Source organism: Petromyzon marinus, chromosome 2, assembly GCF_048934315.1.
Source record: "Petromyzon marinus isolate PM22_M1 ecotype Great Lakes invasive population chromosome 2, UKy_Petmar_22M1.pri1.0, whole genome shotgun sequence".
Taxonomy (NCBI): Eukaryota; Metazoa; Chordata; class Hyperoartia; order Petromyzontiformes; family Petromyzontidae; genus Petromyzon; species Petromyzon marinus.
In genome coordinates, this window is record NC_133668.1 from 16,745,099 (window position 1) to 16,768,891 (window position 23,793).

The 23,793-nt window shown below is 43.3% G+C and overlaps 1 protein-coding gene across 1 annotated transcript; it reads left to right on the forward strand.

Annotated features, from left to right (window-relative positions):
* Window positions 1-1,114: 1,114 nt before the first annotated feature.
* On the forward strand, window positions 1,115-21,839 carry LOC116945884 (claudin-19-like). Its single transcript, XM_032960533.2, has 5 exons — window positions 1,115-1,263; window positions 10,093-10,439; window positions 16,785-16,949; window positions 19,927-20,011; window positions 21,359-21,839. The coding sequence occupies exons 2-5, from the start codon at window positions 10,217-10,219 to the stop codon at window positions 21,537-21,539; spliced, it is 654 nt and encodes a 217-aa protein (XP_032816424.1). The 5' UTR covers window positions 1,115-1,263; window positions 10,093-10,216; the 3' UTR covers window positions 21,540-21,839.
* Window positions 21,840-23,793: the final 1,954 nt, after the last annotated feature.

Genomic DNA, 23,793 nt, shown 5'->3' on the forward strand with positions numbered 1-23,793 from the left:
ATCCAAATACCCAAGGAACACAAAGACGATAATGATTTGCGAGAGTACAGCACCACGTTTTGGATAGACTGATCTCCGTAATAGGAACGAGGAATGTCCACCTCTGGCTCATGGCTGTAAACAGGAAATGAGCACCGCTTCAATGCCCATTCGACTTTTGAAAGTGATGCCAACTCTGGTGGTAGCGACAAGCGAAATCAATGTTTTGCCGTAGACTAGCGGACCATCGCGCGCCTTATTTGGGCACGCATGCTTCCGACTGCGATTTGCCTGAGCTCACTGTTGTGATCTTCCCCCCACCCCTCCCCCCACGTTGCCGCAGCGGTGATGTCACGGCGTGAGCCATCAGTGATGGATTATTGATTACAGAGGTGACTGAAGACCCGAGAACCGGGGACTCCAGCAGCAGCACGTCACCATTCCAGTGACAGACAACGCCACGCAGCCCGACATTCTACACAGGTCCGTCTCTTTATAGTCGAGCGTGTAGCGATATTCGTCCCGTTTTCAATCAATGATGAACACTCCACATTTTTTTTATGGTGAAGACCAAACCCTTCATGAGAACAAGCACTGTTTGGGACGTCGATAAAAAAAAATATATAGGTTAAAAAAAACTTTTTTTAAAAACGTGCGCAAAATAACCATGGAAAGTTCCACGCTTGGAATTTTCATCGAGAGACAGAAAGAGGAACACGAGGGCGATAAAAACAATTTTTTTTCGAGAATGCGCAGGTTAGAGACGCAATTTCTGTTCAGAAAAAGTAATTGGACTTGAGCGGGATGACGAGGAAGGGAATAACGCGCTCGAGAGGATGTCACCCCGAGGAGATGGAGCGATTAATTGAGTTCGTATATACAGATGATCGGTGGCCGATTAGGGAGGCCTTCATCCACCAGTGGATTGACCACGGCTGACGACGATGACGACGGCGACGACGATGATGATGATGTGAGTCATGGCACCACCAGGCAGGAACAACAGCGGGGCGGGGTGCAGGGCCCAGGTGCGCCGATGGGGGGGAGGGGGAAGTGACGGTGACGTCACGCCCCGCCCACTTCCACCCCGCGCCTATAAATAGGAGGGAGTCGTGGGTGCCGGGGGCGGTCGCAGGTGCACTCGGTCGCAGCTCCTTCTCGTGTCTCCAACGCGGTCTCTGGCCCTCTGTCTCTCGCTGTCTGTGCGTCGCAGCTTCCCCATCGTGGCGCCCTGTCACCGGGATTAGTGAGACGCGGGAACTCAAGGGGCTGCCGAGACGACCGGTGAGTGAGTGAGTGAGAGCGAGCAATGGCTCTCCGTGGGTCTCCGCCGTGGGGAGCGGTGGGACAAGTGGTTGGGTGTGTGTGGTGGTCGTGCGCTCCGCTACGAACGCGCTGCTCGGAGTTCCATTACCGTTCGGCGATTATCACAACCAGTTCGGGGCCCTCCCCGAGGTCGACTCGGACAACGAAACAGCAAGCACCTGGTGGGCACATAGTCACTATAAGATTATTTTCTTGTTCATGTTTTTTGTTTGTTGTAGGGTTGCACCCGATTCAAGAGCCGAATGGCTCGCAGGGCTATACCAAAATAAATGGAACTATGAACTAAATGGCATGTTTAAAACAACCGCTTACTGGGAGAGACGAAGGCGGCCGGGCGGATTTCTGGGCCAAACCGCATCCCCTTGTAGGTGCGACGCCTCGGTCCTTGACGACGCTTCAACCCAACAGCTCGTGTTAAGTTACGAGAGGGATTTTGTGTCTGTGTGTGAGTGTGAGAGAGAGAGCAACCGAAGTGGCTCTCTCCCGCTAGCAGCTGCAGGTGGAGGGAGTCCTCCCTGCCTGCAGTAAACACGAACGCGGTGCCCCTTTGATGTGGCCAACACCGCCACACGTGTTTGTTGTTGCGTGCGTGCGGTCGAGCTGCTGCTGCTGCTGCGCCTTGTTGCGTTGTCGCTCGTCAGTCGAGATGGACGGAGGGAGCGGGTGGGGGTACTTGGTGGGGTGGGGGGGAACTATCAGGCAGGAGGAACCCGTGTGGTACAGGTGGTTTGGTGTGGTGGTATGGGAATGTGTTAAGATGGAGGAACCCGTGTGGTACAGGTGGTTTGGTGTGGTGGTATGGGAATGTGTTAAGATGGAGGAACCCGTGTGGTACAGGTGGTTTGGTGTGGTGGTATGGGAATGTGTTAAGATGGAGGAACCCGGGATGGTTGCAGGTGGTTTGGTGTGGTGGTGGGGGGGTATGGGAATGTGTTAAGATGGAGGAACCCGGGATGGTTGCAGGTGGTTTGGTGTGGGGGGGGGGGGTATGGGAATGTGTTATCAGGCAGGAGGAACTTGGGGGGGTTGCAGGTGGTTGGGGGGGGGGTATGGGAATGTGTTATCAGGCAGGAGGAACTTGGGGGGGTTGCAGGTGGTTTGGGGGGGGGGGGGGTATGGGAATGTGTTATCAGGCAGGAGGAACTTGGGGGGGTTGCAGGTGGTTTGGGGGGGGGGGGTATGGGAATGTGTTATCAGGCAGGAGGAACCCGTGTGGTACAGGTGGTTTGTTGTGGGGGGGGGGGGTATGGGAATGTGTTAAGATGGAGGAACCCGGAGGGGTGCAGTGGGTTTGGTGTGTGGGGGGGGGATAGGTGTCAGCATGATGAACTGGGGCGGGGGGGGGCAGAGGAAAATAGCGTAATCATGGGAAAATATGGGTGCTACAAGTGAGGTCGGGTAGGAGGGTAAGAGGGAAAATGTGTAGCCGGGTAAGAGTTGGAGAGGGGGGGGTGGTGGTATGGCGTCAAGGGGGACCGGGCAGGTGACCCCTAACCGGCTTGGCGTGTCAAGAAAGAGGAACCATTTGCAGGTGCTGCGCGTGTCCAACCACTTTGCGGTGTTCGTGAAGAACCCCGTCGCGACATTTGCCGACAGCAACTTCCTCCTTCGAACTTTCCAGGCGTTTGTGAAATTACATTCTCGCTTATTGAATCGCGCGGAGTGAGATCCTCCTCTTGCAGCCCACGCATGTGTTTTATTACATTGCATCCACTGTGCTCCGAACGACCTCGAACGAGACGAGGCGTCGTGTGGAGGAGGCTGCTGCCGCCCTTGGGAGCGCGAGAATCGCTCCCTTGTTTCCGAGCCTCTGGTTAAGCGTTTTTACATCTCAAAGGTCCTCTTAATAGGACTCCCACCCTTCCCCTCCCCCTCCCCCAGCGATTGAGTGGGGAGCACCTTTAATAACCTGCGAGATGTCTGTGCAATTCGACCTGCTGCACTTATGTTATTGTTGGTGCATCAGTCTGTCATCTCAGTCGGTCTTACCCATGCAAGGTGCCTGGGGGTCTGTTCCCGTCACCTTATGTCAGCTATCGTTCGACACTTCACGTGGAGACACCGCCACTGGGTGACTAATTGCGGCTGTTGTTGTTGTTGTTGCTGCTGCTGCTATATTATTAGTATTAATATTTTATGACCACGTTTGCCCAGGAAGGCCTTGAGTCAATATTTTTCACGAGGGTTCTGCCAAGTTATCACAGTCGTGGGAAGGGAGTGTTGCATATTTATAACCCCGATTCAGTAACGTTTCATCATTGGGATGTTTGGCCAATACCAATTACTATACATATATTTTTTTAAACGAAAAATTGTTATGGGAGGAAACTGGAGAACCCAGAACACGCAGAACCGAATGAGAAAATCAAACTCCTCAAAGGCTGTCCCGGAAATTGAACCTCTGTCTGTGAGGCACAAGGTCCTACCACACCACGCCAACCCGTGTAGAAGCAACTAGCAAAACAAAATAAGAAAATAATTGTAGAAGGAACCGTGTACCCTGTGCAATGTTTGATCGAAATTGACACGTTACGCCGGCTAGAACCCAAACCGTAGTAAAGTTGTAGGCGTTGTGCACCGGCTGCAGGAGGGCGTCGTAGTAACATTGATTACACACCTGCCTTCGTTTGGACTCCCCGCCGTCCTTTAACAAAGGTCGAGAACTCATTGCGATGCCCTCTGAGTTTGGCGGCTGCTACTGGTCCATATAAACTATAAAGCACGGTTACATATTCATTTTCAACGCTTTTAAAGTGCAATTTAGTTTTTTTTGTAAAAAAAACAATCCTGTTGCTGGGATTTGGTCGTCTACGAAATTGCATTTTCTGTGGTTTTCGAGACACGTGCTTGTTGGTTAGCACATTGGCGTGGTGGATGGCGACGGAAAACGAGATGCTTGGTGAATGATTATGATTCCGAGTGAATGAATGAATTAGTTTAGTGAATCATTTCACGTGGGAATGCCAATGGGTCGTTTGAAAACATGGGAGCCGTTTTTACACTTGTGATTTCTCATTACCCATGTTACTCGTCGTATTTTTGAAGCCTTGTGGTGAGTTTTTTTTTAGGAACGCCGCCTTTCACGGGTTTAATAACCTTTGCGTCCTCTGACGATCCCGCCAGTGTGAAAGCTGCTGCTGCTGCTCTGCCTGCCAAGTATGCGTGTTTCTGACGTAACATTTCTGTTTAGGGAAACTTCCAAACACCTAAAATCAAAACCGCGACTTAATCTTGGTGCGCAGAGCTCTAACGCTCACGGCAATGCCTGCGCAACATGATTTTTTTCATGTAGCTGTGAATAACTTCTCGTTTTCAGACTCCCATCTATAATGTAGATTGGTTACTCAATGCAATCTCCAGGAGTGCTTGCTTGGACATGCCTTCAGCCAATCGTAGATAGATCATGGCCGATGACGGCGAATCATGCAGCCAATGTGTAGCATTTGTCCTTGTGCATCTCTTAACGTCTGTCTGTCCATGTGTTTAATACATAGGCTGGGTTTGGAGCTTGTTGGGAGTTCCCTTCAAGTATAAAATACTCTACTGTATGTGTAATATACCTTGTGTATTATATAGCATATGAACACACTTCTCATCAGTTTAACACGTAGGCTTTCGCGACCACTATTATTCATAATACAGATGTTTTGGGTTAGATCGCGTAAATATATAAATGTGTTGAACCCACCACCAACCCGGCTTGCATAATGCGCATGCATACATTGATTACCATTTAAATTACCCAACCGGCAATGGATACCCATTGTCTTTTATATCCCCCCCCCCACTTCACTCAAGAAGGGCTCACAAATAATGCCATCACATCTAGTTGTAATTACTGGCGAAACGTCATCGTTATGTAAATTGTGTGGCTTTGCTCTCCAACACAACTCTGTGGTGTACTCGTAACGAATTGGCATGTTATGTTTAAGTGACAAACCTTACTAATTGGCTGTGTCGGGTAGTGGCGGGTTTAAGGACATATATTTATGCGATCTAACACCCAAAAAACCTGGATATTATAAACTGCTCATCCTTGGGGGTATCACAGTATTTCGATTTTGGCTATATCTTCCACAGTCTAGTGTAGTTTTTTTTGTTGTATATTTACAATTTTATGGAACGTTTTCAGCCAATAGTCCTTTGAAATAACAATTGTGAGTTGCCTGGGTCCTCATTCTGAAGGAGTACATTGCAGGGCAGTGGATAGGTCGGGTTGTGCCCTTTGTGGCATTGAACACTCGGACCCTGGAAAGAAGCCTCGTAAGATGTCCACCAACGGCTCCGCCCATGTGCCCCCACACCTTTGTCTCCAAATTCTTGACCAACCGGTTCTGAGTCTATCCGCCTCTTGGTCAGAGCCCTTCATTCTCTTCCTTGGCTTTCATTTTATCGCATTGTTCCTTTCTAAAGTCATGTAATTACATTGTACCCTCACTTTGTCTCGCTAAACGTAACCTTTGATTAAATTACCATATCCCAGCCCTTCTGGATTGGCCACTGCCCTTGAATAGATTAGGCCTTCCCTGGGTCTTTGGTGTTTATATAAATGGTATGGCGATTAGCGCCCAGTGTGACGGGGAGAAGCGTTGTCCCCTGAGTGGTACAGTGTTGGCCACATGGCACATGTGGGTGTCGTGTTGCCAGTGACATGCAACGTTAATGGGCTCACACGAGCTGCTACCCTACTATGATTATGAATGCTTGCTGTTTTCTGTGAAGTATCTCATGCTTCAATGAGTGCAAAGCACCATTACCAGACCAGTTCCTGTTGTAGGACGTGCTAAGGAAGTACAGTGGCATTTCTATGATCTGTTAATCTCCTCCATCTTGCGAATGAAATTTGGTGCCTCATCCTATTTACTGACTGTTCATCCTCTTAGCGATGATGTGCTGTGTGTTTCTGGTTTTCAGTTTCTTTATTGGCAAATCGGACGAGGATTACATTTATTTAATATTGCAATGCTGACTGAGGTTGATTTGGGATTTTTTTCCTGCTGATTTTAGAGCACTGTTTGGCTGACGTATCCTTAGAAATACACAGGGACAGCAAAAGGAACATTTCTTTATGAAGTCAGAAGTCAACTGTTAAGAAAAACAAAGTGGTACCTTGGGCAGGACAAGCGGTGATAGCCAGTAATCAAGACTAATGACAGCCACCTAAGGTGGGTGAGATTACATCTTATCAGGCGATTGAGTGAAAGTCGTGAGTGATGGATTGTTGGATGGACTGTGGGAGGCCTTTATCTTACAGTGACTAAAAGTTGATGATCTTTAATTATTACATACAGTATAATTATTACCTCGGGAATCCCTTAATTTATGCGAGGCTCCCCTTACTACACTGGCCTGCCAACGTGTTATGAGCCTTAGGACAGATAGTAAAGGCTTGACCATGGCATGCTCGTGTCAAGTATGGCCATTTGTAGATAACTAAATTCTGCTTGTAGATCAATGAATTACATGACAGATTAAACGAACTTTGCATCGATAATTAATTGTGTTTATCTCTATTAAACCATCATAGGGTGACATTTGCTTCCATATTGTCTGCTTACAGGGAGCCCTCTCGGTTTTATCCACAAGCTTCTAATTTTTTGTTGTTGCTGGCAGATCTCAACCAACATTTGAGCCTCCTCGAGAGCTTGTTACATAGCAGAAATTAAGAACTGTTTATGAATTCTAAATACAGCTAGTGTTTTTGTTTTTTTATTGATGGACAAGAACACATTCTAAGATGAGGCAGGTTGAAGATGAAATAATAAAATATTTGATACCGCTGACATGGGAAGTCTTATATTCAAGAGTCTATGCGTGTTAGGAGTGCCAGCTGGCACAGTTATTGTTGTGTGGCTATGTATATTGGATCATTTCCATGCCTGATTTTGTCTTCTCATGTGGTTGCGGGTATAGAGTTAGCGTTGAGTCACATGCCAGCACACCATTGCAGTGTCATCCAATAATGCTATTTGTGTTTCTTTGATATGTGGCCTGTAACATGTTGGGACCTAATAATATCATGCAAATATGAATTAAGATTGCATCATTGTGGTTTTGTTTAACACAAAGTTGATAACTCATTTCGTTTCGTGATGTTTCATTATAATTAGCTTTGACCATAACATTTGAGAGGTCAAATCCCACTCAGGATTCAAAACCTCATTATGTTGTGAAAAGTCAATGCTAAGATTATGAAATTTCTCTAGTGAACTCGGTTCAGTCTCTTGTAGAATAATATAGTGATGCAATCCAAAATTATGGTATATTACTGAGCATTGCTAGAAATATTATCTGCAGACATCTCCCTTTGTCACGTTGTGGTCTGCAAGGCCTTGGGACGTGGCCCACAGAACTATTACAGATGCTGTGATTTATTTAGTTAAACCCCACGATTTTTGCTGCCCCATTGCATGACTGGTAGTGTCAACCATCTTAATGAAAGTCAATGAAAAGCACGTTAATAGTTTGTTCAATTGTTATTAATATTTTACAGTGCTTTCTGAATACAGTAGTTTTAATCTATTTTTTTTAAAACATGCTATTCGTGCATGGTCTGAAAAGAAATGTTGAGGGTTGACCGTGGTGCGTGAGTCAATGTTGAGAACCGCAGGCCTAGAGTGAGCGTATTGGTTCAACATGGGTGCCGCAGAAACATAGGCGGCTTAGAAAATACTAATGGCCATAATGGGTGTGTGGTAACCTTGGTTTGCTCGAAGTGTTTTGAAGGTTGGTTGAAAGATATTTGGCTCTGTGGCTGAAGCAGGAAATGCAAGGTGGATTTTTTTCCTTTGACTTTGCATTTGGTTCCAGGCGCATACTGGCTGCTTGTCTGTCCTGCTTGATTGCATTGTAGATTCCTAAATGTTGATGTATATGATTTAAATACAGTAGAACAGAGCTATTGGTAATCAATGATTGCTATCCCCAATGCCGGAATATCGATAATTTTTTGGCCCGATGATGATGATGTGCTGATTTGGACCTAATTCCAGATTGTACAGATGAAAATAAGTGGATGTCACTCAAACACAGGAGAACACTTTCCTTCCACTGCATCTTAACATGTGACTTTATACATGTGCTATTCAAAAACGCCTCAGGATTTGTTGGCTTAATTATTACAGTTTTTTAAATTAATTGGTATATCTTTCAATCGAATATACCAACCAAGTGTTTTCAGGAAATTGTCCTCTTTAATACAACTTTTTACCAGATCACCTTGGAGAGGATCTTCTGATATACCTTCGATGTACATATAATGCAATTCCAAATTATAAAAATATTTAAGATTCCAAAGCAAGAGGTAGAATTGATGTATTTGACCATTGACTTTCAATCCAACAAAGGTTGCTTCTATTTTTCTCTACATTAAAATTCACTGAAATGTACCGTTTGTCTTGGAACATACATCGAGTTGAAGGTTAAGTAGTGTCCATAATTTTTGAGCATGTTTGGAATGTTATAGAAATAACTGACACTGCTTAAGTTTGTTTTCTTTTGATCTGGGTAACTTAAAGCTATCATTCTTTCAGTTGTGCATAATAACTAGCATTGTCTTAATATGTGCACAACAAGGCCAGAAATAATTCAGCTTTACAATTTACCATCATTGGTAAAATGAAACGTCGGCAAGCAGACAGGAACATTTGTAAACGTGTGAATGTGTTGGTTTCTCAATCCCCGCCTGTCCTGGTGATGAGGGTCGCTTGAATATGACCATCGTCTGTTTCCCACGCTGCGGTTGTACGAAATCAAAACTGTTCACACCCGAGGTTGTCGACCCCAAGAGATTGGAGCAACTTTTCACCTACATTTATTCCTGTTCTTAGTCTCCAGGAAGTTGTGGGGTGTTGTGCTTCTCCATGTGCATCCCATTTCGTGTCCCCCTCAAATATTTGTCATTATTTTATTTACTTCCAATGTTCACTGTGCAATATACAACGGTTTGCAATTGTCCCCCTTGTTATAGTCAAGCCAGTTACAACCGGTCTGGATGTTTCCATTCCAGAACCACATTTTTCATGTTTACTAAGACTGCTATCTGTCTGTGCATGAACTCGTAATCTCCTTGTATGATACTTATGTGAAAAGTACATGGGTACATTATAATAGTCGCAGTTTTTGTGGAATGCATCTAATGTAGGTGAAACAAGATCCACAAATAATGAACCTAAGGCATTGCTACATACATTCTGCTCGCACACGGGAGTCATTGGCACTTGCAAATTGTATGTGCATGGGTTTAATCCTAGCTCTTTTTTTTTTCAAAATGTAAACGTATCTTCGGATCAGACTTTTGTGGCACAATAACAGTTTTACCCCTGTAGATCCTCGCCCTATCCATGCTCACGAGAAGTGTGTGTGTGTGCATTGTGCTTGAACTTGTTTTACTATAGGCTGTGTCCATCGGTCACCAGTTGATGTGGTTTTTGTTGTATTAGCAACGGAGAAATTGAACAAAGGTTCCCTGCAATGTGCACATGTGGTGGGTATGACTAGGATATTGTGCAACTTCGATTAATATTTTGCACAAAACTAAATATTTTCTGTGGTGAAATGTTAAGCACCACGACATGATTTGCTTGGTGTTTGTGCAGTGGGTTTACAAACTTTTCCAACTGGACCTTTCAAGTGAAGGGACTGTAGTATTGACTTAAAATGTTAAGGTTTCAAGAATACTGCCCTGATGAGCCTTGAACTGATGAGCCTTGAGACGCTCAACTTCACCCCTTTCATACACTTAATAAATTACACCAACCCATAATTATTGACATTTTCTTTCCACAGACATTCTTGAAGACAAAGAATAACTGCTGAAATAAAAAAGCGACCAAATCGGCAGTGGGAGTTTGAATCTCTCCAGGGGAGTTCTTGTCGAGTTGAGTGACCGGTTGTGAAGAGACACGCGAGGATGGCCAACTCGGGGCTGCAGATGCTGGGCTACGCGCTGGGGATGTGCGGATGGATCGCCATCATCGCCGCCACGGCGCTGCCGCAGTGGAAGACGAGTGCCTACGCCGGCGAGGTCATCATCACGGCCGTGAGCATCTACGAGGGGCTCTTCATGAGCTGCGCCTCGCAGAGCACGGGCCAGATCCAGTGCAAGGTGTTCGACTCTCTCCTCGCGCTGCCCAGTGAGTGCTCGCACACGCGCACGCACTTTGTAGGGAGCGCAGCACTTCGTGGTGGTGATGGTTGCCATCACTGTCTCTACCAAGGGGTTGTCATTTGTAAGGTGTTGTCATTCGTAAGGTGTGGTCATTCGTTGCTCAATGTGGATTTGACAGGTTTATAACAAGATGTGTCAATCGCAAGACCAACTTGCAAGGTGTGGTGTAGCGATTCAAAATCAGTGCTGACTTTTAGCTGTGGCATTGTGTTTTTTTAAAAGTTCCTGAGTGAAATGGGGAGTAAAGTAGGCTTTGCCACATTGAGGGGGGGCCGCTTTCTTTACCAAACCATCCCATGTCCTAACGAGTTAAATTAACGATCTCTATCAGAAGGTGGCGCGAGGATGATTGTCCAAGACTGCGTGCCGCCTGTGCCCCAAAATGGTCCACCACCACGAGGCCTGTGAAAATTCGCCTGCTTTATGACTATAATTTGTCACGATTTTCGGTTCCGATTCAGGAACCCGTTTCTTTTTTTCTGCCATCCTAGGGGAAAGCAGGGTGGGTTTGTGCAAACCCTGCCGCACAATCACGTAGTACACAAATTGAACACTTGATGCATGTGTCGTGAGCGCATTGATTTTAATGCATTGTTTTCTTACTGATGCCACATCTAAGTCACTGGATTGCAGCTGTGTGCCACCACACGCTAAATGTATTAGGAAACCCAAAAACACAAGAATATTTTGAGACTAATTTTGTTATGTTTGTGGATCCTGCCATAACAAGTTTCCCGTGGTTTAGAATTCCACACTTTGCTGGGAATTGGTTGAAAGTCTATGCTTGGCTGGAGGCATTCTTGATTAAAACACATGCTATGGGTAAACTGTAAACTGGAATGCCCATAAGCTGATGGATTAAACCTTACTTCATGAAAGCATATTTGCAAAGCCCCCTTGCCTACTTATTTATTACTGTTGCAATGATTTGCAGAATTTAAATTTTTTTCTAAGTGTGACCCTAAAAGCTTGCAACTTTATCATTACATGCTGCCTTAATCGTATCCATTGATCCTGCAACATCCTTGTGTTTTCAGAATGGCTTAAATTGCTGATAAGTACTTATCCTCTGCGATTTTTACGTGCATATCTCATATCATTGCCATCTGTGTGAAAATTGTCAGTTGTGTCAATGCTGAGCCTCCAATATACGAAGTTTAAGTTGATTTGCTAAACTAAGTGTAATCTCAAGAGACCAGAATGGTCTCATTTACAAGGGTGACATGGGAAGCATGCGATGCGACTTATTGGCACGTACGCATGTAGCAATCAACCTCGTGATAATACTAAGTCCAATACAACAGACGTCTTGTTTTGGGTGTCTTGTTGATTCGTCCAATTAGGATTGAGCTCTGGAATGTCCACCCCCGCTGCTTGGGGATGACGCCCCCCCGGCCCCGTCCTTGGGTTTGACTCTGTAGCTCTCTTATTCAAGGCATACAAGAGGTGCTCTTTGGCACGTCCTTGAGTGATATCTAAGAAAAAAACACGTCGATGCTAAAAAAATACCTGCAGATTACACAGCAACATTGCCCCCTACTTTAGAAACGTTACAGTATCCTCCTGAAAAAAAGAGCCTTGAGACTTGTAATGCTTTGAATAAGCAAGTGTAATAATACTATTGCTGGGTTGTTCCAGTGTCTTAAAATGCATCTGCATACTCTTTGGTTCTTTAGGTAAAGTCACGTAGGTATAAAATAAATCACGACGTTTCGGGCGCAACACAAGCGTCTGTCATCAGGTGGGAAAGCATGGTCTTGCTGCTGAGGCGGACTGTTTTAAAAGGTTTGAAATGGGTGTAGCCCAAGGGTCATAAAGAAGTGGCCGGGGCTAGTGATGTTAATGTGAGAAATTAGCATAATGTTAATGTGATAAATTAGCATGTAACTGTAAGATAGGAGAGCGGCCTCCTCGATGAAGGCACGGAAGTGGCTATGTTAATGCGAGAAATTAGCATGTTAATGTGAAATCGAAGAGTGGTGTAATCCAAAGCGGTCTCCTAGATGGGGGCACAGAAGTGGCTATGTTAATGTGAGAGATTAGCATGTTAATGTGAAATCTAAGAGTGGTGCTATCCAAAGGCATGAGTGCAACCCAACGGGTGCAATCCAAAGGGCATGTGAGTATGAGAGTGCATCTGCATGTTTAAACAAACATCAGGGGCTGTGCTTCCCTCGATGATCAGTGGTGCTATTCACAATGGAAGTTACACATTTCATTGCCAGGTGTCATTCTTTCTACAAGATGACCAATTCATAATAAAAGTGTTTGGGTTAGATCGCGTTATTTATAAATGTGTCGTAACCCTCCACCACCCGACACGGCCAATCAGCAAAAAAGTGTCACGTTGACAAAAGACAATTATCTTCTTTGGTTCTTTCGGTAAAGTCACGTAGAATGAGAATAAAATAATAAATTGATAAAATAAAATAACATAACACAATAATATTCTCACGACGTTTCGGCCACAACACAAGCGGCCTTCATCAGGTGAAGGGACGAGACTGTCTGGTAGGACAGTCTCGTCCCTGTCTGGTAGGACAGTCTCGTCCCTTCACCTGATGAAGGCCGCTTGTGTTGTGGCCGAAACATCGTGAGAATATTATTGTGTTATGTTATTTTATTTGATCAATTTATTATTTTATTCTCATTCTACGTGACTTTACCGAAAGAACCAAAGAAGATGAATCATTGCAGTCACGAAAGCTTTAAATCGAAAAGACAATTAGTTCAATACTTTAGCCCACCGGTGTGTTGTTAAACTGAAGATGACCAATGTTGACTCAAACAATGGTATTCATTTTAACAACCTCGGTGATTATTAGCTTGGTGATCCCTTACTGGAATTTGAACTCTCAACTCTCCGATTTAGAAGGCAAGTGCCCTACCAACGAGTCACCTGGTCAGATCGGGAAACATTCTCACACCAATCCGAGAAGACATGTTGCGCAGATGCATACTTGAGCACCTAATGTTTTAATTGTGCAGTTGTAAGCACTGATTTTATGAACACAAGTTAATACAATTCATATTTGTGTAGAGTATTGTGAGTCACCGATGAGGGGGCGGGCATAGGGAGGTGCGAGCGGGTTGCCAATCAAGAATGATGTAACGTCATGGGTTACGGAACGGGCTTTAGAGAGCACCTTCGGGAACATGGGTGGAGCCGCCCAAAGGGTTCTTAAGGGGGGCCCCGTGACGGAGGCGGGGGGCGTCGTAGGGAGCGATGGTAAAGATCAGCTGGGAGAGGGTCTCTCCCCTTCGTCACGGAGCGGTGTTGGCTGAACCCCCGCTCCGGGACGGACGAGTGAGAGAGCCCATAGGGTAGCCGAGTGTGGGACCCAAATAGTATTCAGTGTCCGGGGTAAATGCCCGGGAGAGAGTGCACCTACATTGGTGTGAGCGTAGGATGTTTTAATAAACGGCAACAGCCCTTATAGAATTCCTCATCTCCGCGTAGTTCTACTGCGCTACATGTGCATACAAGTTTATTTTTTATTATTGCGCGAAGATGACAAGTTTTATTTTTATAATTGAAGAAATTGAGGTCTTCATATTAAAGTGTATCCATGATATGAGAAGTCGCATTGGTCATACAGTATTGTATACAGGATGCTAAAGGTGCTCATTGCGTGCAGTTTTGTCTTCAAATATTACATCATGTACTGTTAAACATTACTTTGCGTTACATTTTATGGTGTCCCATGTTGCAACGGTTGTACATGACACTTTACTGTTCCATCCAATCCTAACACATTTTAAACCACATACAGGGCAGGGTATACACAGCCAACCAACTCCGTGACATCCCTTCTTTCATATAGATGTTCCAGCCCACTTCCAGTCCACTATTAGCAGAAAATAAAAACAAATTACAACCTAAATTTTGATTTAAAGCTTTCGTGACTGCAGTAATTCATATTCTTAGTTTTTTCGGTAAAGTCACGTTGAAGAGAAACAACAAAATAACAAAATATATATAAAACAATAAAAAATTCTCACGACGTTTCGACCATAACTCAAACGGTCATCATCAGGTGTGTCGGTTTGCATAAATTTATTTTGAAAACGGCATATTTATTTATATATATAAAAATAACGTTTGCGTCACGCGCAACGATGGCAGTTTGCCAGGACTAGTCCATCTATTTTTTTTTTGAAAAGAGGAGGGGGGAGACGAAATTTGTTTTTATGTATGCTGTCTGAAAGGCACTGTAAGCGTGAACAATCAATCAAGAACTGAAATGATTTATCAAATCTTTCCAATGATTGCTAAGATAGAATCCATCTTCTCGGTTGAAATTGTCTCTGTGTTTGTATATGTGGATAGCCTCATGAACGAATCTCTCATGGAAGCCAGATGGCTTACAAAGAACCTCTGTCTTGGAAAAAGTCAATGGCATGTGAGCCTACTGAATTAGAACAATGATCTGCTACGGCCGAGGTGTTGGTCCTACCGTGTTTAAGGTCTGCTTTATGTTCACGAATGCGGTCCGAGATAAAGCAGACCTTAAACACGGTAGGACCAACACCTCGGCCGTAGCAGATCATTGTTCTAATTCAGTAGGCTCACATGCCATTGACTTTTCCAAGACAGAGGTTCTTTGTAAGCCATCTGGCTTCCATGAGAGATTCGTTCATGAGGCTATCCACATATACAAACACAGAGACAATTTCAACCGAGAAGATGGATTCTATCTTAGCAATCATTGGAAAGATTTGATAAATCATTTCAGTTCTTGATTGATTGTTCACGCTTACAGTGCCTTTCAGACAGCATACATAAAAACAAATTTCGTCTCCCCCCTCCTCTTTTCAAAAAAAAAATAGATGGACTAGTCCTGGCAAACTGCCATCGTTGCGCGTGACGCAAACGTTATTTTTATATATATAAATAAATATGCCGTTTTCAAAATAAATTTATGCAAACCGACACACCTGATGATGACCGTTTGAGTTATGGTCGAAACGTCGTGAGAATTTTTTATTGTTTTATATATATTTTGTTATTTTGTTGTTTCTCTTCAACGTGACTTTACCGAAAAAACTAAGAATATAAATTACAACCTACTTTATATATTTATTGCAAATCTCTTCTGTACTTGTGTTATTCATTCATATATAGAGATGAAGATCAAGACGGTTTTCATTTTCTATTGACCCTTTTTGCCACTTGTAGAACTGCTTAATCCGAGGTTTTAATGCTTCGGCATTCAAGACTGCATCATGATTGTATTGTTTGCCTTTTTTGGTGGCCTTTGCTCTAACACCTTTGAGGCAAAACCATAAGAGGCTGTCCTCTAGTGCAGGCCAGCAAGTTTCAACGACTGCATACATAATTATCAAAGCAGATTTGTTTGAAAGTTATATCACAAGTAGGTGTGGTTAATGTAGACTTGATGACTTGTTATAGGTGTGTATATTGTGTTTGAACATCTTTAATGCCTGTGTTATGCCACGGTTTTCATTATTAAACCTGCACACTTTGCCACTACGAAGCCAGCTCCTGCAATGTATTGCTTTTCAGTCTAATCAAACACGTGACAAAGGCATTGGCGTTCTCATGTCGCAAAAATTGTTTTTGAAATGTGTTGCATATTGTGATTCTTAATGCGACCGTTATTTCCAGTTACAGCCCGATATAATTGGAGCCACTGCAACAATCTATGGCAGAACTAGAGCCATCATTGGTGTTAAGGTCTTACAAACAGCTTGGTGTGAAAGCGAAATGTGTCAATAGACTTGTAAGCAATCTCAAAAGTGAAAGCCATGTTTGAGTTTGGACAAAAATTGTCCCAGCCTATTACCAAGTGAAATGATGCCCGTATGCATTATACCTGCATGCTAGTGTTGTTCGCATGCATTAAGTTAAAAGTGCAGACATTTATTCATTTTTGTTCATTGACGTGTTTAAAAATACGAATGTAGAGGCAACTAAAGCAAGGAACCAATAAACAATTTTACTTTTGCGTTCAATGAATTTGCTGGAAATGTTATGCCGTGCTGCTTTCCATGTTGGTACAATGGTGTAATAATTACGGTCATTTGGCTTATTTAATTGTTTTGTAGGATAATTAATCATTCTTTAAAAAAATTAAATCTGCCATTGTATAATTCTAAGGTTTTGTAATAATGTGCTTAAATTAGAGCTGATAATTGGCTAGGATTAAGTTTTGGTTAACCATTTTAATCCAAATGTGGTTAAGGGGTGTGAGCTTGCACTCTTAACATCCTTGTAGAGATGAGACAGGTGAGTGCTATGGGGAAATGCGATTGCTAAAGACAAGTGTGTGTGTGTGCATGAGCGCAGCGAGGGTGCAGATAGCCCGTGCGCTGATGATCTGCTCCATCGTGGTGGGTCTCTTTGCGCTGGGAGTAAGTGCCGTCGGCATGAAGTGCACTCGCATGGGAGCGGACAACAAAGCCCGCAAGAACCGCATCGCCATCATCGGCGGAGTGGTGTTCCTCGTTGCCGGTGCGTGTGTACGTGGTGGCGTTTGGTTAGTTTGCATCATGTCTGGAAATGGGGTGACTGTGTTTGTTTGTCGAGGGATGCTTTCTTTTCTTGGGCGTGAATCCACGATTCAGCATCAGACACTAGCTTTAGGTGGAATTACAGTGACTTGCTAATGTAATCTATCGTACGGTTTATTGCTTCTCCCATAGAAAGGCATTTCCACAATCGAGTACATGTATATAGCTTGTTTGTGCCCTGCCCGTAATGAACACGTACACAGTGAAACCTGAACATTGTTTTTCATATTCTCTCGCATCATACAATCTCTTTTTAAACAATGTTCAATGCTTCTAGCACAAAATATGCTCCTAATATTTTCCTTAATGTATCATTTAAAAATAGTTTCTCCCCATAAACTTTGCTGCAATGGCTTCCTAGGGTCATAAAAAAATATCCCATCGCTAATTCCCTGCCTGAACTTCTTTCGCACCGTACATAGCCAGCTGTGCTAATCAGAGGGTGCGGGGGAAGGAGTGTCCTGCATGCACAAAACTATTGCATGACCTCCGTAGCACCCTCCAATCAAAGCCTTTGTCAATGTTTCCATTTCCTCTGGCATTGTTATCCAGCCCCCCCAAGACTCCTGCCATCACTTCCACCCACAAAAACACCTCATTGCACCCCAACAACCTCATAAACTGCCATCCAATCTCCAGCCTCTGTTTTGTTGGGTCCCAGAAAGGTGGTTTGTTTTCAAATATTTTTTCCCCTCCATTCTTTATGACCCAGCCCAATCTTATTTTCACCAAAGCCATTCTACAGATACTGCCATCCTACGTGTGGTCAATGACCTCCCGACTTCAGACTCTATTTCTCTCTTTCCTTGTGCTCCTCGGCACAACCACTGTCAACACCATTTGGCCCCTCTACCCTCTTTGGCTGGCTTCAATCTCTTGTAGGCATTTCTGGCACACTCCTCTCCGGCTTCAGTTCTTATTTCTCAATATGTTCCTACGTGTCCATTTCAGGGTTTTATACATTTCAAAAACCATGTTGTGGTATTCAACCCTCAACTTTTGCTCTGCTGAATGTTCCACCTCCCAACTTGGCAAAAGTATTGTCCATCTTCAATAACCCTTTGCTAATGAAAGCCAGTTCTTATGTTCACACCTTTAACTTCACTGTCCACTCTCATGCCCTACCTTTTATTTTTATCCTTTTTCATCTTGGAATTTTTTCCAGTTAAACGTTCCTAAAATTGAAGCCATCCTTACTATCGAGATCAAAGTTCAAGAGTTTAAAACCTTAGAGCAGTGATTCTTAACATTTACTGCAGCCTTGCACACCCCTTTGGTTCCCACATGTGAAATATTTCTAATGTTAATAAAAACGTAGGGTTTGATACCAAGTAGTTGTACTTACGTGCCCGTGCTTAATTTGTCTTTTGATGATTTACCTTCCAAAACATCTGGCATGCCTCGCACCCCCAGAAAGGGCATATTGCACCCCCACAGGGTGCATGCGCCCCAGGTGAAGAACCACGGTCTTGGAGCCATCATCAATCTTAAGCTCCTACTTGCCTCCCGCAACTCTCGACTCTGCAGGACCTCTCATCTCAATCTGTTTAGCATATCCCATAGCCATAACTTTATCTCCAAATCCGCTGGCACTTTGATGTATTTCTTCATCACACACCTCAACTCTCACCTCTTTGGCATTGACATGGTCTAGCGGGAGTGTTAAAGATTCTGATGGCATTTGCAAGACTTAGGTCATTGTCTGCATCATGGTCAAATTCTACCAAATTTGAAAACATTCATGCATATTACTAATTTGGGATTACACACAGCAACATTGCCCCCTGCTGTAAAACACTGCAGACTCTTAGGAAAAATACGTACGTGGTAGCCTTGCACCATCGCTTGAGTCCCCTGCCTGTGTGAGACACTGAGCCCAGCAGACAGCCTGCGCCACCGCTGGGTCCTGACCCCGACTGAACTCCAGCCCAGTCAAGTCTAAGTGTGCTGCGATGCTCCTTCTGTCTTCACTGCCATCCCCTGAGACTCTTGCCATACATTCCGTCTCCCTGTGATCGCTCAATTATAGCTAATTTAAACATACCAATGGCATCTAATCGATGTTGAACTTGGTCTCTTTCAGCCAAAGTTAATTATGTGTTCTGCACAGCATAAACAGTCACTCTAGCACGGGTGCAGTGAATTCAAGTGGTTCAAGTTGCGGTCAGAGTACATTTCGCCAATCATCCTTTTAGGAGTTGTTAAAATAAATAGTACTTTGTGGGAACACAACCAAGGACTAAATAATAAACAATACCGTGGCCATTAGGAGGAAAAATATAAAAACATTTCAAACATTAAATATCTAAATGATGATGTACTTGTGCTACTGTACTGCTCTTAAACTGAACCGAGGCGTGTGAGTGAGCCCGTGTTCCTGTTTGTGTATTTGCTTAGTGAGTGACTCATCCTCCCTACTTGCATGGGTTTTCCCCTCGCTAATCTAAGTGCGTTGTGCCCCACTTGCGCCTGTGCATGAGTTCGGGTGCTGCTGGGCTTCACGAGCTTTGTCTATTGAGAAACATCGTCCTGTTGTATACACATTATACAGTTCAATACAAGTGCTAACCGCAACATAAAACGTTGACTCTTTTAGACATTGTTTTTTAGGAGTTACGCTAATACTGCCAGCGTCACTTTAAATACGGCCCAGTGCTGTCTTATCAACTTCCTATAACAATGACGTAATTTTTCAGTTTTTATTTTTAAACCTACCATAAAATTCTAGGTCGACATTCATTTACGTGGTATGATAACAGCACATTAGAAACCCAAGATGGCTGGGCATGGAGCTGGTCAAACTATTCTGGCCTGTACCTAGGCAGCCTTATAAATGCACTTGCTAACCAGACTTGGCCAAATCGTGTTTAAGGTTAAATATGTGGGGCTTTTTGTCGTATGTGCGCGTCGTGTTTTAGGGCTGCTGTGTCTGATTGCCACGTCCTATTACGCTTCGGACATTGCCCGGGAGTTCTACAGCCCCAACACGCCTGTCCAGGCCAGGTGAGAGCCGGTCTTCACGTGCACGAGACAGCCACCTGCTGGGCAATAAGGTTATAATAGTTCAGGGGCTAAACCAGGGCCTTTCTGCGATGGGTTGCCACCTTTTTTATGCTTTCGATTTGGTATTTCATGTTGCATATATACAATTCGAATGCATTGAAGCTTACTTTGTAAATTCCACGTCTCTTTTTCACAACCTACAAACTGAAATGTAGGCTGAAATTGGGGATCGTGTCAACAGTGATGTTCATGGGTGGTGTTTACCGGTTGGTGTGGGGGGGGTACATTATTTGTGTGCTTTGGTTTTCTGAAATTGTTGCTTTTTGTGGTGTTGAGTGATTTGTCGAGTATGGAGTAGAGTTACTCGAATGTGTCTGGTAATGAAGAAAAAGTCAGCAGGGCTGGATGATTTTAAGATATTGACATTTTTATTCTCTCGTTATTAGTGGTATTTGACTCATTCTATTACAATAATGTTTTACGTGCTTTCAATGAACTGGCTGTATAGTAATGTAGATTGTATATCTTTTCAAAATCTAAGTTTTTATTTCAATTATATTTATACTCCTGCACTGAATCATGACAACTTATTGAATAATCGCAAGTACTCTTGAACATTAGATTTCAAAAGCAGCACTTTTATGGAATAATTTCTTGTAAACCAACTGGGTGGATCACTGGCAGTGTGCCCGTCTCAAAATCACCAAGGTTGAGTTTGCATCCTGGTTGCTGACGGATTGGCCCATCTCTACTAAATGAGTACCAATTGGGAGGGGCGTCGTTAGTTGGATTTCCTCCAGGATTGCCTTCGGAGATCAGCTCCCACCCGCAGTTCTTTTGATTGTGGAGTACAATTTTGACGTTTGACCTCATTTACACGTTCCCAGTTCACGAGTTGTGTGTGCCCCCCACTTCCTTGTACATCATTGTTTCATGTGGGAGCTGTATGGAACCAAATGGTAATGGCAGCTCTTACTCTGGTCTAAAATAGTCAGATTCTAGCCAAAGTTGTAATGCTAATGTTTTGCACGAGGTGAAGCAGGCCCCTCTTGCCTAAATGTCAAAATCTCATAGTATCGCTTGCAAATTCTTAGTCATCTTCATTTGAGGTACCACATTTTGTAATCAGTTAGGACACTAGCTGCACCCTTTTTTAAGCCTGTGTCATCTGTAACCCTGTTATGGGAAGCCATGTTGTAAGTTTAAGGTTTTAGAACTGATTTTGTGTTTAGTTTGTCTTTCCCCCGGACCGCAAATTAGCACGGTTGGCTAGGTACGGTGCGAAAGAAGTGAATACTTACAGGGCTGCCTCATTAGTCCTTTGACAAGCGTGAATTCTTGTTGCAGGTATGAGTTTGGGCAGGCTCTCTTTGTGGGTTGGGCCGGCGCTTGCCTCGTGCTCATGGGCGGCTCCTTCCTGTGCTGCTCCTGCAACTCCAAGTCGTCGGGGAAGACGTCACGGCCGCGCGGCCCCCCGCGACGCGGGCCCCCCAGTTCTACGGGCTCTGCCCAGAAGGAGTATGTGTGACGGGTCAAGTGTAGCAGACCGAACCAGCTGCTCGAGTGTTCGTTGTTTTTATTTTGTAAAGTTCTTGTGTTTTTCAGTTTAGTGAAGGAGTGTTTTGTTGAACCTTTTAATATGCGAATATTAAAAAGTTTTTTTTTTTTAAATCCCTGCGTTTGTAGATTGAGTGTTTGGCACGACCATTTTGTAGTTAACAAAATCGTACATCAAAATTTTACGAAATTGGCTGAAAGTGCAGTATGTTAAATACAACTTGTGGACTAATGTATTTTTTTAAATCATAAATTTTCTCGTGCATCTATGGCTTGATTTGTATGAAGTGGTTGTAAATACTTGTTCTGGCAGGTGTGCGTGCTTTGATGTGGCCCCACGCACCAGTGCCTTCTGCGTGTAATGCCGAGTGTAAAATCCACCAAAAAAACGTTACTAAATGTTTTTTTAAAGATGTATTTAAACACTTTTAGCATATGTATCCAATGAGTAGTGATGTATGAAGGGGTTGTTCGCAGTTGTGTATCGTTATAATATTGCAGTTCACTATTCCGAGCATAAACATCCGAGTCGTGTGGTAACTTCATGATGACCTTTTTATAAGACCACATACTTAAATGATTAAAGTTTACTTGTGTGCCGAACCTGAAGGTTTCCCCAACATAGCTTCTGGGCATGCATACTTAGCCAAGCAAAGTGCACACTCTTTCATTCATGCCGTCATTTCTTACAGAATTATATCACATCTTGAACTTTAACCCTTCATTTGTGCTAGTCTTGGCTTTATGATTTGGTTAAATCAGAACTAAATGGCCATAAATTTTGTGCTGTGTGACATGCTTATTACACTTAAATTGACAAGGATTTAATTATGTATTTTAAATTTTCATAGTTTTTTACTTAAGTATTTTTTATCGGTGTTTGATTGGAAGATCCTTGTTAGGCTACACAGGTGCTTTGCACTGTGCAAAGCAAATACCTGCAACCATTTAAAGTAGCATACTATTCGGGGTTGTCTTAATTGCATTATGGGGTATATTTTGTTGATCTGTTGGGTAATAAAGTTGCACAAACAAACTGTAGTATTTTATATGCCCGTTTCTTTTCCATACGTGTCTGTATTAATGAGTAAAATAAACCAACTGTAAAATGAGTCATCTACTTTGTCATGGAAAAAAATAAAATTGAAAATTCTTACCATTCTAAATTGACAGACTGTATTTGACTTAAATTGCCAAAAGCTGGCCAGGTGGTTGATGGGAGCACAAAGCTAGCACTGCTGAGATTTTGGGTTAGAATCCAGGCAATTTCCTGTCAATAACCCAGGTTGTCAAATGAATGTAATAAGTTGATGGTCTTAGTTGGTAATACATTAAATATACATTTTATTTGATTGTGCAAAATTTAGCCAAGTTCATCCTCTGAAAATAACAAAATATTGTATTTATGCGATGTATTTCTTTGGAGGGGTCTTGGGAATGTTCTGCTCCGTTGTGTGTATATGACATCACTTGAAGGGATTTTAGAAGCACACGGTGCTGTCCAGGTCCTTTATGAATAATTCTTCGTCTCCTGACACGATAGCAAATGGGGGCGCAGGACGGTGGGAGGTAATTGATAATTCGGAAACTTGGAACAATGTGGGGGAAATGGATACCCGCATGTTTAAGATAACGACACAAGCCCTGGTCCACTCCACCGTGGAGTCCTGTGCCCCAGTGTGGAGTGCGAGCTCTCTAACAAACCTTGTCGATAACGAAATTGACACCGTACTTTGTATCTCGAGCGGCACTCTGAAGTCTTTCACTCCTTGGCTTCCTGTGCTGGCGAGAATCACCTCGGCCAACATTCAATGCAATGGAAGGTTCTGGAAAACAAAGCTATGCCGCTCCAATATCTAAGAGAATCCCCGTGTCACTGATATTCAAGATATCTTTATGGATACCCAAAAAATGCCTCCATGGATTGGTTGGAAAAACCTAACATTTAATTATAATATACTGTATTTAAAAACCGTTTCTTTTCCTTCCTGCCGTATGGCAGAATATCCAATTGCATTCTCATGTTTCTGATGGCTTTTGTTATGCAGTGAGGATGCATCACATGATAACTGATTACTAACGTATATAATTACAACATTACAATTACTATACAACTTATTACTAATAATAATTAACTGATTACTAATCTATTATATAACCCCCCTCACCTTTAATTTCTGTACTTGAGTGGTTATAGTAATTGGGTTCAGTTATTAAATAATACA

Coding starts and splice junctions, on each gene's coding strand:
- LOC116945884 (XM_032960533.2), top strand. CDS start 10,217: ATGGCCAACTCGGGGCTGCAGATGCTGGGCTACGCGCTGGGGATGTGC. Junction 16,950..19,926: donor AGTGGTGTTCCTCGTTGCCG/GTGCGTGTGTAC, acceptor GTCGTGTTTTAG/GGCTGCTGTGTCTGATTGCC. Junction 20,012..21,358: donor AACACGCCTGTCCAGGCCAG/GTGAGAGCCGGT, acceptor TTCTTGTTGCAG/GTATGAGTTTGGGCAGGCTC.